Consider the following 19276-nt stretch of genomic DNA (forward strand, 5'->3'; position numbering starts at 1 on the left):
AGGAGGGCGAGACACAAAAGGTCATTGCTAAAGAGGCTGGCTGTTCACAGAGCTCTGTGTCCAAGCACATTAATAGAGAGGCGAAGGGAAGGACAAGATGTGGTAGAAAAAAGTGGACAAGCAATAGGGATAACCGCACCCTGGAGAGGATTGGGAAACAAAACCCATTCAAAAATGTGGGGGAGATTCACAAAGAGTGGACTGCAGCTGGAGTCAGTGCTTCAAGAACCACCACACACAGACGTATGCAAGACATGGGTTTCAGCTGTCGCATTCCTTGTGTCAAGTCACTCTTGAACAAGAGACAGCGTCAGAAGCATCTCGCCTGGGCTAAAGACAAAAAGGACTGGACTGCTGCTTTCTGATGAAAGTAAATTTTGCTTTTCCTTTGGAAATCAAGGTCCCAGAGTGTGAAGGAAGAGAGGAGAGGCACAGAATCCACGTTGCGTGAGGTCCAGTGTAAAGTTTCCACAGTCAGTGATGGTTTGGGGTGCCATGTCATCTGCTGGTGTTGGTCCATTGTGTTTTCTGAGGTCCAAGGTCAACGCAGCCATCTACCAGGAAGTTTTAGAGCACTTCATGCTTTCTGCTGCTGACGAACATTATGGAGATGCAGATTTCATTTTCCAACAGGACCTGGCAGCTGCACACAGTGCCAAAGCTACCAGTACCTGGTTTAAGGACCATGGTATCCCTGTTCTTGATTGGCCAGCAAACTCGCCTGACCTTAACCCCATAGATTTTCTGAATTGTGAAGAGGAAGATGCAATACGCCAGACCCAACAATTCAGAAGAGCTGAAGGCCACTATCAGAGCAACATGGGCTCTCCTAACACCTGAGCAGTGCCACAGACTGATGGACTCCATGCCACGCCGTATTGCTGCAGTAATCGAGGCCAAAGGAGCCCCAACTAAATATTGAGTGCTGTACATGCTCATACTTTTCATGTTCATACCTTTCAGTTGGCCAACATTTCTAAAAATCCGTTTTTTGCATTGGTCTTAATTGATATTCTAATTTTCTGAGATACTGAATTTGGGACTTTCATTAGTTGTCAGTTATAATCATCAACATTAAAAGAAATAAACATTTGAAATACATCAGTCTGTGTGTAATGAATGCATCTCGCCTGGGCTAAAGACAAAAAGGACTGGACTGCTGCTTTCTGATGAAAGTAAATTTTGCTTTTCCTTTGGAAATCAAGGTCCCAGAGTGTGAAGGAAGAGAGGAGAGGCACAGAATCCACGTTGCGTGAGGTCCAGTGTAAAGTTTCCACAGTCAGTGATGGTTTGGGGTGCCATGTCATCTGCTGGTGTTGGTCCATTGTGTTTTCTGAGGTCCAAGGTCAACGCAGCCATCTACCAGGAAGTTTTAGAGCACTTCATGCTTTCTGCTGCTGACGAACATTATGGAGATGCAGATTTCATTTTCCAACAGGACCTGGCAGCTGCACACAGTGCCAAAGCTACCAGTACCTGGTTTAAGGACCATGGTATCCCTGTTCTTGATTGGCCAGCAAACTCGCCTGACCTTAACCCCATAGATTTTCTGAATTGTGAAGAGGAAGATGCAATACGCCAGACCCAACAATTCAGAAGAGCTGAAGGCCACTATCAGAGCAACATGGGCTCTCCTAACACCTGAGCAGTGCCACAGACTGATGGACTCCATGCCACGCCGTATTGCTGCAGTAATCGAGGCCAAAGGAGCCCCAACTAAATATTGAGTGCTGTACATGCTCATACTTTTCATGTTCATACCTTTCAGTTGGCCAACATTTCTAAAAATCCGTTTTTTGCATTGGTCTTAATTGATATTCTAATTTTCTGAGATACTGAATTTGGGACTTTCATTAGTTGTCAGTTATAATCATCAACATTAAAAGAAATAAACATTTGAAATACATCAGTCTGTGTGTAATGAATGAATCGAATATACAAGTTTCACTTTTTGAATGGAATTACTGAAATAAATCAACTTTGTCATGATATTCTAATTTTATGACCAGCACCTGTATATATAACGATGGGATCAGACGAAGAAAAAACAATCCAATGTTTAAAAACTAAATTTTGACCTTAAATAAAATATTTTGTTTTTCTTGTTTTCCTTTTGTTGAACTGTCGATTAAAATTGATTAAAGCATCAGAATTAAAAACAACTAAGTATTTCAATTCAGGTCAAAATTGAAATCGTTTTTTTTGTACCCCACTCTATACTTTCATTTGTATTGAATGAGTTTGAATTGTGGAATCGCAACAGCAAGTTTAGAACACATGGAGGGCGACCCTAACCCTAAACCTCTCTGGCCACTATAAACGTTACATTCTTTATCAGCTAAATATGCGCCTTACCAGTGTGTGTAAAGAATGATATATAAAACATAACCAGTAGTCAATGTGCCAGCTGAATGGTCAATAAGCGACTCTTTGGTGTTCATAGATTTGTAAATGTTAACTCTTGAGTGGCACTCAAACCAATATGCGTCTCTAGTTCCTCTCCAATCAACTCGCCAGTGTGCCAGGGAGCTTACAGTGCTGATTTCGCTAATAGAACAACGAAATTCTACAAAAGGTGGACAGTGGTGTTTTCCAACCTTTCTTTTGTGTTGGCACCCTTTTTGGAACCCAAACAATACCAAGGTAGACCTCAAATCTACCACCCAGAAAAACATGAAAACTCCTGCTGGAGTTCAGCTAAACTACTGGAGACAGTGGCACAAAAAATAAAGGAGGGGCACTCCGGAGATTGGCGCTCACTGACACAGCACTCAATCCACACTTTGGAATGCATTTCACACAGGTAGTCCTCCCCCTGCCTCACACCACCGACCCTGGCCCCCCTGGCAACTCGTATGCCAACTATGAAAGTTGCTAAAGAACAGATGGACCCCAGACACGTCTCATGGCTGCTAAAGTGCTCTCTAAGTGCTGTGTCTGCATAACGGCGATGGCGGAACTGCTCTTATGTCGGCCTCGGACAGGTCAAGACCACCTGAGGGGTGCGCTTCTCTCAGGTCTGGACCCAGGGGTCCGACACTATTGAGATGCGTATTCTTTCAGCAGTGCAATCAACGTCTGCAGTCGTTTCAGTTGTGACATGTTACCTAATTTTACAGAATGAATACGGTGGCCTCGTTTTCTTCTTTTCAACTTGCCCTTTTAGGAAGACCCTTCATAGCCCAGTTGTGCCTGCTCAAGTAGTAGTTTGTTAAAAGTTCAGGTTTCAGGTCATTGTTTAGGTTTGAACCCGGCCATTCAATTTGTTAAAATTCCTTTAGGGTGTTGATTCTACATTCATTTTGTGACTCCGTGTGTATTCACTTCATGATTCATGTATTTATTTTATGTTTTATTGTTAGATGTGATTAATTAAAGATCATTTTATTAAGCGATTTCCAGCCCCAGTATAAACTCTTGAACAACGTAGGTGTAATCAGAAGACGCAGATCACTACTCGGCTTGAAGAATGGACACACTGGGTAAGCTTTTAAAACTTTTACCTCCATGCCTGCCACTGTAAAGCACCAAAACAACTTTTATTGGTAATTTATAGAAAGCACAATTTCACAAGGAAAATGAAAGTATAGCAAGCAGGGGTGCGGAAATCCAACACCTGACTCGGGTAAATTGACCATCGGACAAGTGTGTTTTTCTGGTTTCAGTTGTCCGCGGACAAGTGCAATTTTCTGGAGAAAAAAAATATTACATGTGCTGTGCAGGGCACATCTTTACCACTACTTTCACATTTTAAACATTTGGGTATGTACTTCGTGCGGAAACAGTCTACTTAGGCGTGTTCTTCATGTCTCAAATTGGTCTTCAATATTGTTTACGAAATGACGGCTGATTTTTCAAAGGGGAAGCACTCTTATGGTCTTACATAAGTATTTTACTCTAATATTTACACGCTTGGAGATGCGCTCATTTTTTTCATGCCGATATTACGATGTAATCTGATGATTTTTCATTATAAATCGGTAACTTTTATATATTACCAGTAACGGCGTACTGCACGATAACATGCAGTGAACACACTTGACTTGAGCATTCCTAGTTTTCATCCTCTTTCTCTGTACGTTTAGCATTTGTTTGCTCAGAGGTTGATGTCCTTGCTGCTTCCTGAGCAGATCTTCTTTACTCCACCGTAGCGGCCTGCTGCTTCTCTTCTTTCGTTGGCATCTTTTCGCGTTAAAACTGATTTAGTTTTTGTGTTGCAGTTACTTAGTACTTTTCTTTTCTTAAGCTGGTACTTAAGTCTTCAATCTGCCTCAAGAATGATCAGCGAAGGTGGTGGGGAATGAGAACGGCTCCCATACGCATGCGCTGCCCTGCTGCGCACTGCCGAGAGTCGATTCAACAATAAAATAAAAATAAAGAGTAATACAAATCATCACCCCGAAAGCGGATAGTAGACGTCACGTAGTATATGTGTACCAAATTTCAAGTCAAAAGGTGAAATGGTTTGCGAGCTACAGGTGATTTAAAATCCTGGACAGACAAACAAACAGCCACGGTAGCGTATTATAGAAGAAGATTGATAAAATTCATTGTTTCTACATAAAAATGCAGTCATTTTACTTACAATACAAATGTTTTCACCACATAAAGCTTGTTAGGCAGTTAATCTTTCCTGAAATTTGCAATTTCGTGTAGGTTGTGATATATTGAGGAGTTAAGAAATTTATTGCGTGACATCAATTTTGATGAGCTGTCAATAGATCGTTTTTGATTAGCGAATATTTCATATAAAACAAGTTGGTTTCGCGCAGTCAGTTTATTAAAAATAAAGAAGAAAACATTCTAACGGTTTCCAAAGGTTATGAAATATCTATAAAAATCTTCACTGTAACTGTAGTATGTGAAACAGAACTAGTGTAGCTATAATGAAGGCATTGTTTGTTAGTGAGTTAAAATGATAAGGGAATCTGTTATATAATGTTCTAGAACAAGGTGGTAAAATACTACTCCCTGAAAGAACTTTTTTCAGTTTTAAAATGGAAGGCAGGTTTGGTATCAATAAAAGAGATCAGAAAAAATAAACTATTTTTCACTTTTGTTATTTGTTTATGGGCAAGTGAATTTAACTGGCGGACAAATGGATTTTCTAAGTTTACTTGTCCGTGGACAAGTAGAAAAAAATTTGATTTCCACACCCCTGGCAAGTTTGTGAAGAAAAAACTTTGACTTGAAAAATACCTTTAAAGACGGCCATAATCTGGCGTATCCTTATATTATGTCGCTTGTGTCCGTCTGTGCTCGATATAAACAACGGTTATCCCACCACAACAATAGCGAGGAATCTGTGTTCCTAGAAGAGTTTTGGTCTTCAAGTCTTGATTTCTTCAATGTGACATTATCGACTGTTTATTCGGTCACTCGTAAATGAATTTGAAAGGCAACAGACGGCAAACTACCTCGCCCAGAAATGTGCCCATAAACTACGATTTCTAATACAAGTGGATGAGAGCTTGGTGAGCAGGCGGAAGGGCACAGATGTGCTGTCCTGGTGGTCACGAGTGGCCTTGCACACGGGTGGGCAGGTAGCCGGCTGTATGTTCAGTTACTAATTCTGTTAACAGGTATATGTTCCGTGTTTCTTAATCATTTTTCCATTTGGTATTATGCTACGTTTCAAAGTCTTTGCTCTCTTTGTCTCCTGTATGTGGAGCCAAGGGAGGCCGGGCCACCCAGGGATACCCCAGTTGTATAAAAGGAGAAGTTTCAGTTTGTCCCGAAGCTCAGCCGTTGCGTTTTTGCACTGAATTCCCGTTGTGTGTTACGTTTCTTACAATTTTAGGATTTACTGCCTGTGACTGCTGCTTTGGTTTAGGACGCTGACTGCTAAATACGAGTGAACTCTTAGTAGATGATCTACAGACAGGTGCCTCTTACAAGTTACCTTTTAAAATCATCTTTGGGGCTGTGGTGCCCAATATGAGCACATTGGCGAGTAGCACATTTAAATAGAGGATCGTGGGCATCTCGGATATGCTTGCTATATTTTTGGTATTTCACACACACGCTATTAATCCCCGAGGGGAAATTGTCTTTTCGCATGATCTTTGGAACTGAACGCGGAGTCAGCCATCATAAATGAAAAATCAGCATGGCATCAAAGAACAGAATGTTTCAGTTGTTTTCTTATTAGCCATATTTTGGATAAGATTTATTTTGCACAAAAAAAAAAAAATGTGTGTACAGTATGTAGAACCACCAGCAGCTGAATATCTGCCAACAACGAGCTTCTCATCACCATGACATTCAAATGGAACCTGAGACATTCAATCGCAATGAATTGTGGGAGATCCAACTGGTTAGGCCCAGCCAGATTATTGTGTGCACAAGGAACTTCTGCTCTGTGGACTAACTAGGAGGTCACCCAAGTTATATTTTCTCTTAAAAAACAAAATGCTTTATGTTTGTGAGTATTGTTCAATAACTAAATGCATTTAATTAGTATAATAAAATAGAGCCCCCAGATTTTACTTTGGCATCAGGAAGAAATGTGCCTGTTTTTAACATGGCAGCCCACCTGAGAAGCTGATTCCTCTGCCGTCTGATTTAGGTGCTCTTCATTCAAGAAGATTCATTTCGACAGGCACATCTTCTGGACTCAGTCATACACCAGTAAACGAATGTGAAAGGCAAAGAAACGGCAAGACCCCCTTAGTGTTACAAGGACAACTGGCAAACCTACTGCCCCCAGAAATGTATCCCCGGATTTGATTTCTAATACAAGTGGATACAATACAATTTATTTTTGGGCTCTTTGTAGCCCAAAATCACACAAGGAGGGCCGCAATGGGCTTTAACGGGCCTTGTCTTTTGACAGCCCCCCAGCCCTGACTCTCTGAGAAGACAAGAAAACCCTTGTAGGGGAAAAAAAAAAACAAATTGGAAGAAACCTCAGGAATGGCGGTTCAAAGAGAGACCCCCTTTCCAGGTAGGTTGGGCGTGCAGTGGGTGTCAAAAAAAGGGGGGTCAATACAACACAACACACAGAAGGGAACACAAGTCATCCTCAATACTTACAGCAGAGCCAGAGCTTGGTGAGCAGGCGGAAGAGCAGCGACATGCTGTCCTGGTTGTCAGACGTGGCCGTGTACACAGGCAGGCAGCCAGGCTTGAGCAAACCCCAGATACGAATCACCACCATCATCTCACGCAGCATTCCAAGAGAGGGACCGTCGCGCAGGAACCCAAACCCTGCGCGCACTGGAGAACCCTGCCGGGAGGAGAACAATACATGAAGTCCCGACTTAAATCCACTGAGTCGCTGGCAAAGCAGGACAGTAGAAGAGTTTAGACGAGTCAGCCAGTCAAGCTCGCCAATTCGATTCACTTGGTTTGTCCAAAATAACAGAGTTGACATTTGAAGGTCCCCAAAAGTTCTGCCTCCTACAACACTACTCGGTCACATTCTCTGTGTCTGTTGCAAGGTTATTATAGTTTTGCCTTTTTATATTAGTTTTTATTTCTATATTTTTTTCTGACCTTACTTGGAAATTCAGTTTAGTTTTAGTTTTCCTTCATTGTATATTTTTAGTTTTAGTGTAGTTTTTATTTCACAAAGACATTTTGATTTTCTTTTTATATATATGTTAGTTTCAGTTTTAGTTTTAGTAATTATGGCATAGAGCTCCTACAGAGTTTAGCTTTGTGTCACAATCAGACAGAACTATACACTTAACTTGGATACGAGTTTAATGTTAGTGGAAGCTTACTAGACTACATGGTTTACTATCTGGTTTTGTTTTTGTCTGATAAAAACAAGCATAATCAAAACTAGATACTGAATATGAACAATTTTACACCATTTTAAATTTTTTTTAAATATTTTCTCATGAAAATCATGGGGGCTTAGGAAGAACAGGGCTCTTAGACTTGACTGAGTGTGTAGACCTCACCTTGCTGTATTGAGGGAAACAAAGAAAAACAAGCATGTAGTGTGAAGGTTAGGGGTGGTGAGACTTGAATAGCCCACCATAAAGGACAGTAAACCCATAATGAGCAGAGCAAGAGCAGGTAATAGGAGTACGGACAGGCATAAAACAACAGAGACAGCGTCTGAGATTAAGAACAATATAGACATTATATAAACTTGTTTATCCAGAGCAGTATCACAGGAAACCTGGAGCCTTCCTCAGCAGGTTTGGATGCAAGACAGGAAAACTCCCTGGTATGCAATATGTATGATAAGGCTGATGTTAAGAACAAAAAGAATATGATATTTTAACTATCTATTCTGAGAGAGAGAGAGAAAAACATTGAAAAAAGGGAGACAAATATTTTAAATTATAATTGTGCTAATGGATTACTTTCACAATATAAGGTATTTTAAGTTGTGAATATGAACTAAAACAGATAAATTAATAAATCTATATATATAATTCACAAAGTCGCCGCCAAAGGGGGAAGACACCCATGAAAGCACGCAGGAAGAGGCGTGGATTCACTAAGCCGCCAACAAGAAGGAAAGAGCCTCGCCCACCAACTCTATGACCAATGGATACGACGACAACTCGCAGAGCCACGCCCACTAACTGGGACGCGACGCCTCGGAAAAAACGCCGTCATTTATGTTCATCTGTTGTACGCTACACATGGACCTCTGAGCCACCTTGAGTTGGGGGCAGCAAGTCTTTGATAGGCTGCAACAAAATGATGAAAGTACGGGCGCATTTTTTCACACAAGCTGTGTGTGTGTGGGTGGGTGTTATTAAATCTTGAAATCCTTCGAGTAACAAATTAACTATGCACAGGCGGTAACACGGCAAATGCAGCCCAAACGAACCAAAAATCTTCCACAGTCTCCTTACTGTAAAGCAGCAACACTACCACTGCGCTACAAGACAGAGAATGCAGTTACATAATGCACCAGGCTCGATTTTACTTTCACTTCTGGTTGGACAACTGTGTCGTTCAGAAAGTGTTCACCCATCAATACATAATTATGCGACATATGATACGCCGTGAGTTGGCAAGAGCCACGAGGGTTCAGCGGTGTTTCCCAAACTCGGTCCTGCTGAACCCCTGTGGCTGCAGTGTTTTGTTCCAACCAGATTCCTAATCATTAATGCCGGTGAAACTCATCAGGGATAAGTCGGTTTTTTCAAACGCAGTCGTGTAGCAGATTAGCTGGATGTAATAATCCGAGATGAATGCGCACCTCCGCGCTGAGTGAAAACACAATGTATATTGCTGCAACAAAATGATGAAAGAATGGGCGCATTTTTTTCACACAAGCTGAGTGGGTGGGTGTGTGTTAGTTAATTAGTTACTCAAAAGAATTCAAGATTTAATATGCACAAGCGGTAACACTGCAAAAACAGCCCAAACCAGGAAAGACAGCTGGCAAAAAGTCACCAACAAACTAAATGCGTGTACATTGTACTTACTGAAAGCAGCGTTACTGATTTTACAAATGTTCATTTTTTTTCCCTCTGCTTAAAAAACATTGAAAAAGTGGCGTATACTACACCTCGGGTTGGTTTGCAGCGTGTAAAACAGTTTGTTTGTCGCGGATAATTTCCTATCCACACAAGTAGGAACCGGGAAGCGAACCCACAATCTTCCACTGTCTCCTTACTGCAAAGCAGCCGTACTACTACAGCGCCACAAGGCAGTTAAAGAAGTTATATTTATATTTTTTACACATCACACACTAGAAGCTGCTGACGAACCCTTCTCTTCATTGTCAGTCTGTAGCAATACGACTTTTAACAGACGTCATTGAAGTGTATCATAAGTTTCTGTAACGTTAATAAAAATGGCCAGGAAGTGTCACTACAGAGGTGAGTGTTAAATGCTTCGAAGCTTCGATACGATTTCCGACACAATTGCTTCAAACGTGTTGATGCTTCGCGATGCTTCACTCCGCCCATCACTACTCACAGGTTACTGAACGAGAAATCAGCAGACTAGCATGACGGATGGGGCGTGATCAGCGTCCTTTCCCTCTCCTCCAGATTTTTCAAATGTTAATCTTTTCCCTGTGCTTAAAAATCATTAAAAACCCAGCCTGATTATGCGGCGTATGGTACGCCACGGGTTGGCTAGTACAGAATAAATACAAAAACCTATTAGTATGTTTATAGTTTTTCATCACCTAGCAGACTCTCTTCGCCTACCTACCTTTGTTTGTATCGCTTCATTGTCAAACGATGTTTTTAAAGCAAAAGTGATTGGTCAGTAACAACATGCTGATCTTGTATGATGACCTAGTCAGTCTCTCGATCAGTGCCATTTTATTTTCAAAAACCGAGACTTTCTCAAATACTCAGCAATGGGGATTGATATTATTTTGATTATATTTTAATAATATGTACATTAAGGAACCATCAACAACAAATCAAATCAAATTAATAATATATTGAACAATTATTATAAGAGTAAAGTTGAATAAATCGAACTCTGCAGCTGCTTGAATAAAGAAAAAAAAAAAAATCGAGTATGTGTTCAGGTGAAGTACCACTTCCGGGTGATGGATTTGGTCCAGAAGTTAATACAGATATACAACTGTGGGGTTACAACCACATGCCGAATTTCATCCATCTTTCTAGTTGCGTTTTTGAGTTATTGGGTTTACACACACACACAATTAAAAAAAATAAATAAATAAAACGGTATTTTTGAACTCTGGGAGGTCTATAATGTCAAGATGCATCAAAATATTGATGTCAAATTTTTTCGTGATTACTATACTTTCTGTATACTTCGTATATGGGGAAGTAAAAACGACTTCTCCTGTGCGAAGTGGCAGGCGAATTGCCGTCAACAAAAAGCAGACACCTGGGAACTAAACTGAAACGTTACTCACTCGTGATTTTTCTGTCCATGTGGTAAAAGTTTTGTTGACCAGCACATTCTGTTTTCAGGCGTTTGAATTATATTTTGATAAACAACAAGTGCAAAGAAAGGCGGCACAGTAAATCGCTTTCCATTTCACACGCTTTACGCACCCGCATTCAGCTCGCTTTGTCACCGCAAATGCTGTGTGAACAGCCGTCCTCCATCACCAGCCACCGATCACTGGATGAATATGTGCGGGCGGCTTGTGTGGGATGACTTTCTGTTTTAGAGTTAAAGACTAACGGCAAGAATATTCAATCAAAAACAAAAACTAAAAATATTTTAGTAAATTATTATTTTATTTCAGTTAGTCTTTCCAGCTACTTTAATAGTTACGTTTAGTTTTAGTTTTTCATTACGGTTTTGTTAATTATTTTATTTCAGTTTACGGAAACGTTTTTTTTAATAATAGTTTCAATTTTGATTTTAGTTTTCGTTAACTATAATAACCTTGCTCTGTTGATCTCCTTCTAATGTTTGTGTGAAATTTTTTACAATATAACTGGACTTTCACAAAGCATTTGAGACGACTGCCCCACACCAAAGATGAATTCTAAAAAGGCAGCAGAGGTGACCCAAAAAAAAAAAAAAAAAAGGATCTCGAGTTGGTTAACCGGCAGAAGACAAAGAGGACAGATAAGAGGAGAAAGGAGTGGGGTCAGCAGTGGAGTCCCTCAGGGGTCTGTCCTTGGGCCCTCATTACTTTATTTTGATTTATATTAATGACGTTGATTTCGGGATTGTCGGTAAACCTGTCAGATTCAAAGAGGGCAATAAAATGGGAGGAATGGCAGACACTGAGGAGGCAGCAAAAAAGAATTCAGAATGACCCAGACAAGCTTCAGGAGAAAAGTGCAAAGTGCTACACGTGGGCCAATTAGAAAAACAAGATGGGAGACGCTGAGTTACAGGAAGTAACCTCTGAAAAGGGTGTAGGGGTTTATGTTGATGCAATGTTTTCATTGATTAAGCAGAGCACAGAAGCAAACTAAAAAGGCCAATAAATAATATCGATTCTCATTTAGAGGATCTGTGCAAAACTTTTTAAAAACTTGGCAGGATTTTAGAACACTCTGGATGAGAACAGGATATTCAGGCCAACAAAGCTTGCCAGTCCTGTCCACTTATTCCTTCAAGTCGAGTTTTGAAAGTCCCTCAAGTCCTACTGTCCACCACACTACTTGGTCGCTTATTCCAAGTGTCTGTCGTTCTTTGTGTAAAGAAAAACTTCCTAATATTTGTGTGAAATTTACTCTTAATATGTTTAAAATGAGTTCATCAAGAACTCGGGGACACAGTTTAAAAGTCACCATCTTGATCCACTGGACTAATGCCCTTCATCATTTTAAACACTTCAGTCAGGTCTCCTCTTCATCTCCTGTAAAGGCTCAGCTCCTTTAAATCCTCATAACTCCCCTAACAGCCCTAACCTGTAGCCCTGAATCAGCCTAGTCGCTCTTCTCTGGACCTTATCTTGTGCTGCTGCGTCCTTTTTGTAGACACAATGGGAGGTCTGAAAATCGAGAGTCCACCTTATGAGAAGAATTTAGGAGTCGTAGTGGACTCTAAGCTGTCAACTCCCAGACAGTATTCAGAAGCCATTAAGAAGGCTAACAAAATGTCAGGTTATACCAGTCGCAAATCCAAGAATGGCAATTACTTTCTGTTCCCTCTAATCTTTGAAGGGATGTAAGATCATGGAGGGTGGGAGCGTCCTGGGAAAGTTTTCATTTAATGAAATAAATATATTTGTAGTAAAGCTGTTTCTTTTTGGAGCCATGACTCGTTTGGTTCTGGTGTTTCAGAAGCGCGTTGTAGGCGCCTTTGTACATTGTTTTTATCCATGCAGTCTCGTTTTTGTTTTTCTATGGGTGTGTTGTTAGCTAAAAGTCGTTTGCTGTTAGGAATCATAATTGAACCCCTGACCGCAGGCACTGTGGAGTAGCTGACTGCTGGCACTGTCGGTAGTCACCACTACCTCAAGTTTAAATACATACACATATATAGATAGATGCCGCATTCACTGTGTTTCCCAGTAGACACGATACGTCAGCCGTATTGCGAGTGGCAAAAGTGCCATTTAAACTAATACAGGCAGATGTGGAAACCGGGTTTTCTGATGAAAAAACAATAACGTTTAAAACAGTATCGTTTACATACAACAGATTTTGGCGAATCGTTTAAATGCAATTATTTATATCCATTTATACACTAATAATGGCAATTATTAAATAACAATTATAATTATTATTATTATTATTATTAACCATTACTTCCATATAAGTAACATTTCGGAGACTGCCTTCTTCTATCTTCGAAACATTTCCAGACTTTGTCCTGTTCTTACGCAACACAGTACTGAAGTATTGTTTAATGCCCGAGTCACGTCACGTATAGATGACTGTAATGCTATTCTATGTGGCATCCCACAAAAACGTATCCATCGCTTACAACTTCTTCAAAATTCTGTTGCAAATCCACTGAACATATCACCCCTATTCTCTCTCAACTTCACTGGCTCCCTGTTAACTACCGATTACAATACTAAATACCGCTCTTAACATTTAAAGCTCTCCACAACCTCACTGATCTCCTCCAGACTTGCACTCCTCTCACTCACTCAGATCTTGTAATTTGAGAGTATTCAGTCTGGAAATATGGTGCAGCCTTAGTTTGTGGAAGGCAGACACAACTGAAGACATGAGCATAAAATGATGGTTGTCAATTTCAAACTGTGTTTCTTCAATGTGCTCCTTGAGAAAAAATATCATCAAGTCTGAGAAATGTTAACAGCTAACAACAATCTACATAGTTAGTGACAAAATACGTTTAGCCAAAACGTTGTTTGGAGGCTCACTTGAGCACATAAATGCATAGCTTTGCTAGCTTAGCTAAAGTAAAGATTATAAAACGGGATTTTCTAACGGCCAAATATAACCAAAACAATTGTTCAGCCTTACCTATGAAATGTAATCCCCCGGGATCTGGTTTGGAGCGTACAGCGGTTTGTACAATCCCAAGCAGCACATTATTTATTACTTCACTCCACAGCAGTGGCACTCACAATATGGCGGTGATGTTGACGTACGATTCTGCTAGTCATGAGGCGTCTAGTTATTTTATGTCAAGGTTTAGATATGTCACCATGGCAACTTGTTGGCATACACGCTTTACGTTAAGTTTAGTTTACAGGTTGTGTTGTGTTGTTTGGGCGCCCCTTACTGACTTTGGGAAGCCACTGGGTTTGACTGTTGGGCACTGTGCGAGTGCGCGTGCGCTTTTGGCACGGGTTGCGTCTGGCATCCATGCATATATACAACCCTCGTAAACATTACTAAACGAAGGTTTTTTATGCAGTGGTGTGCGTGTTTGGGCGGCGGTTGTATTGTGACCTGAAGTTTAGTTTACAGGTTGTGTTGTGTTGTTTGGGCACCACCTACCGAGTCTGGGAAGCCGCTGGGTTTGACTCTGGGGCGCTGAGTCGCAGTGTGCTTCGATGCGTCCTGCGTCCATGCATATATACAAGTGTAATTTAGTAATATAGATAGCGCCTTGACGTGTGCAGTACAAGTCACAGGAGGTTCTGCTCAAGCTTTATAACACACTGGTGAGGCCTCAGCTGGAGTCCTGGGTACAGTTTATGACTCCATAAAGACATAACAGCACTAGAAAAGGTCCAGAGAAGAGCGACTAGGCTGATTTAGGGCTACAGGAGATGAGTTATGAGGAAAAATTAAAAGAGCTGAGCCTTCACAGGAGATGAAGAGGAGCCCTGACTGAAGGGTTTAAAATGATGAAGGGAATTAGCCCAGTGGATCGAGACGGTGACTTTACAATGAGTTCATCAAGAACACGGGGACACCGTTGGAAACTTAAGAGTAAATTTCACACAAACATTGGGAAGTGTTTCTTTACACAAAGAACTACATGGAATAAGTGATCGAGTAGTGTGGTGGACAGGAGGACTTTAGGGACCTTCACAACTTGACTTGATGTTATTTTGGAGGAATCGGGTGGATAGCACTGGGGAGTTTTGTTGGATTGAATGGCCCGTTCTTGTCCAGATTGTCTTAATGTTTTCACTTTGTTGTTGTCTTGTAACTGAGAGTGGATTATTGGACAAAAACAGGAAATGTATTTACAGTTAAATCTTCAACATAATAAAGGGTGCCCATGGTGATGGGGTCGGAGTGATTTCTGAATCTCCTGAAGAGTGCTGACGTTTTCTCCTCCCCTGACGTCACACATTGCATGTGTGTTATAAGCCAATGTCCCTTTAGACCCCTGAATCAAGTCAGACCACTGTCTGGTTGTCCAACCCAGTACGACTCCACAGTTCTTCTCATAACATGTGTATTTTCTAAATTCAAACTTCCCATTGTACGCTTACAGTTCACATTTTTACCTCCTACACATAACATTTTACATTCACGGCACAGACAGGGTAATATAGTTTACGCAGTTAAGTGCCAGGAGGATTGCCGTGAATCATACATCGGGGAAACCAAACAACCACCGGCAAAGCGGATGGCACAACACAGAACAGCTACCTTGTCAGGTCAGTCTATTTACACCTACAGGACAGTGGTCACTCTTTCAATGATGAAGATGTGCACATCCTGGACAGGGAGGAACGCTGGTTTGAGCGAGGAGTCAAGGAGGCCATTTACATAAAAAAGGAACGACCATCTCTGAACCGAGGAGGGGGCCTAAGGGTTTCACCATCTTACAATGCTGTGATTGCAGCCATTCCCCAACTCTCTGTGAATGGTACTCATGGCCATTGATCAATGGACAATTTGCACATCATTGATCACACGGCCCATTGTTAGTCAATGGTGCTAGTTTCGGTCATTAGGCAAAGGTACCGGTTATAAACCGGTTGGAGAAACCTGCAGTCAACTGAGGAAGTCACTCGGATGAGTAATGTAACGTATCTCCCTGGAAAAGAACTATGTCCAGATGAACTGAACCAACTTTCTAGAATTTCCTTACCTGGATTATTGAGCATGCATCGAGACTACACTTACATAGGTGTTTGTAGACACAGAACACACGTGAAATGCATTTGTTCCAAATAACAATCTATTTTTTGAGCCTACACAGCTCTAGGACTCCCTGATAAATAAGGCTTCAGTTGGGAGAGGTCTTTGTCGTTTCTAAAGCGGTGGTGGGGATGGTATAGCAGGCTGCTTGCTGCTTGGGCTTATCGACACGTTTACAACACAAAGGACGCTGAACGCAAAGGTGCGAGCGGATTTAAGGTGGGCCGGATTTTTCGTAAGCTTTGGTGATTCTAGTGTTAATGAGTGTCTTGCTTTTGCTGCTAATTAACGTCTTTTGAACTCATTTGAATTGACCTGCTCTTGAAGACTCGGACCCCTTCATTGTTTCTTTTTCTTTAATTAGCAGCCAAACAATCATGAGATAAAAAATGAGCCAAAACAACTGGTGACCATCACACAATATCTGAAAATAAAGAAAGGTGAAGGTCTCAGGAGTGCTGATCTGCTCAGGTCCACCAAACTTTTTATATTTTTATTTTATTAATTTTCATTGTAATCATTCCATACAAATAGATCAATTTATAACCCAACAAAATTGAAGACAAATCAAACCCCACCCCTGAGAAGGACAGCTTAGCTAAAGGAAAATTGCTTAAGGCTTTTTAATAAGGCAACATTAAACGAAAGAAAGGGAGAAGTAAATATCTATGTAAATATGAGATGGAGAAGGGAGTTAAATGCGGTAATAGTTATTTCTCTTATTCTAAAATAATATTGATTAAATCCTGCCAGGTTTTGAAAAAATTTTGTACAGATCCTCTAACTGAGAATTTGATTTTTTCCAATTTCAAATAATATTAAACATCGGTTTCCCACTGACTTATAAGAGGAGAATTAGGATTCTTCCAATTTAACAAAATAAGTCTGCGTGCCAAAAGTGTAGTAAATGCAATCACCGTTTGCTTATCCTTTTCCACTTCAAGTCCGTCTGGAAGAACACCAATCACAGCTGTTAATGAGTTAGGAGGGATTGTGATACCAAGGCTGTCTGAAAGGCAATTAAAAATTTTTGTCCAAAATGATGTTAGTTTGGTGCAGGCCCAGAACATGTGACCCAGTGAGGCAGGAGCTTGGTTGCAGTGTTCGCAGGTTGGATCCTGCCCGGGAAACATTTTGGACAGTTTTAAGCGAGACAGATGAGCTCGATATATAATTTTTAGTTGAATAATTCTATGCTTTGCGCATATGGAGCTCGAGTGAATTCTCTGCTTTGCTACCTTCCACTCTTTTTCTGATATATTGATTAAGAGATCTTCTTCCCAATGTCCTCTTGGATCTTTGAAAGGTAGGGACTCTAATAAGATTTTATATAATGCGGAAATGGTGTTTAATTCCTCAAAATTGAGCAGTATTTTTTCCAGCATTGTGGAGGGTGCAAGGTGGGGGAAATCGGGCAATTTCTGTTTAACAAAATTTCTAATTTGAAGATAGTAAAAGAAACATTTGAACAGAGCTGCTCTTAGGAAGAGAAAATCAACAATTTCGGACATGTCTGCTAACGCAACCACGAGAGCAGCAACAAGCTACGGAATTAAAGAACGAGTTTAATTAACGACGCCTAATTCAGCAGATGGTCAGAGTGAAAGTGGTTGGAGTTTGAGGCCCGGACTTAGTTGGTCTTCTGTTGGCTCCCTCACTAACAGTTCATTTCTGTTAGGGTGCCACTTAAGGAAAGAAATGAAGCAAATCAGAGGAACAAATCTTAAACAAGCAATTCAATTAAAATTAATTCACAAGAAGTTAATTAACAGCACAAACAGGGAACTCATTACAAAAATGGGGTTCGAATGAAAACCTGCAGCCACAGTGGTCCTCCAGGACCAGACTTGGCGACCCCTGCACTGGAATGCAACCCCACTGGAGCATGTCGGGACCACCTTAGAAACTCAGCCATGTTGGGGCCCGTGGTCACCGCCAGCACTTCTACCACACCAGGAAAGACCATCAACGAGCACCTGGAGCAGATCCTGGTACAACATGAAGGGGACTGCTGCCTCACTCCATTTGGGGAGCCGGAGTCGGGAGGCAGAGGAGAGGAGGCGGAAAGGAAAAGAGCAAGAAGATAGAGAAGAAGAAAGGACTGTGAGTATTATCGGGATTTGTGCACTGTGGGTGTGCTGTAGAAGAGAAAGGAGCAAAATAAACGTTTGTGTGGGTTTTGGGACATTGTGAGTCTGAGTCCGTCTGTCTGTAGTTGGGCCGATCACCACAATGGTCAGAATGAAAACCTGCAGCCACTGCGGCCCACCAGGACTGGATTTCGACACCCATGCTCTAAACCAGGGATCCCCAACTCCGGTCCTGGTGGGCTGCTGTGGCTGCAGGTTTTCATTCTAACGCTTATCCTATTCAGTTTTCGCTGCTAATGAATTCCTTTGCCCTTCATTTTAATAGCCCTGTTTTAAAGGATTCAGTCCTCTGAATTGATTTGTTTCTTCATTAAATGGCAGCCAAACAGAAATGAGATGAGAAACGAGTCGACAGATGAGCAGCTAAACTGGGATTTCAAACTCCAGCCAATCTCTTAATGAGAAGTCGATTCTTGCTGTTAATTAAACCCGCTATTTAATTCCATGGCTGGGTGCCATGCTGTTTTTTCTAACAACACCATCAAAACATTTTGGTGACCTGAGAGATCAGCATTCCTGAAACCTTCACCTTCCTTTATTTTCAGATATTGTGTGATGGGCACAGGTGAGCTGCTCATGTGGGGCTCGTTTTGTGTCTCGTTATTGTTTGGCTGCTAATTAAGGAAAAAGAGACAACTGAGGGGCCTGAATAAAGTTAATTAAAATGAAGGCAAAATGAGTTAATTAGCAGCACTAATGAAGAAGATGGCAGCCACTACGGCCCTCCAGGACCGGAGTCCAACATTCGTGATTTAGACAGTCCGAGAAACTGTGACACACACATCATAAAGAAAAATCGATGTTTTCAGGACCTGGGGACCCTAAAACGTCGAGATGTGTCGAAAAACAAAGATTGAAATTTTTGGCGAATCTAAAGCTTTTGCTGCTCCCCCATAGACAATTGGTTACATGGTGGGGTAGGGCGCAAAACAACAAGGGGCAGCCCCAGCACGGCCCCCCCCCCCCTCCCCGAGGGATATAAAAAGCACCGTAGCCTTTTGTGTCCAATGCTTAAGCCAACTTTGCTAGGTCAACTTGCAGTCATCTCTGAAGTTACAAGTTCACAATTACCCAAGCACCACTCGTAATTTTTTTTTTTTTTTTTTTACTTAAGCATACGGGTTCCTGACATTTTTTTACTGGAGAATAATTGTGAATTGATAACTTCTAAGATACAGTGCATCCGGAAAGTATTCACAGCATCACTTTTTCCACATTTTGTTATAT

General features: G+C 41.1%; 1 protein-coding gene across 1 annotated transcript in view; it reads right to left on the reverse strand.

Annotated features, from left to right (window-relative positions):
• The window catches only part of med16 (mediator complex subunit 16), a 110598-nt gene that overhangs the window by 19817 nt on the left and 71505 nt on the right, over positions 1 to 19276 (reverse strand). The window contains exon 12 of the mRNA XM_028816652.2: positions 7036 to 7228. Within this exon, the coding sequence (XP_028672485.1) occupies positions 7036 to 7228 (193 nt within the window). The remainder of the gene's footprint in view (positions 1 to 7035; positions 7229 to 19276) is intronic.

Source organism: Erpetoichthys calabaricus, chromosome 12, assembly GCF_900747795.2.
Source record: "Erpetoichthys calabaricus chromosome 12, fErpCal1.3, whole genome shotgun sequence".
Taxonomy (NCBI): Eukaryota; Metazoa; Chordata; class Cladistia; order Polypteriformes; family Polypteridae; genus Erpetoichthys; species Erpetoichthys calabaricus.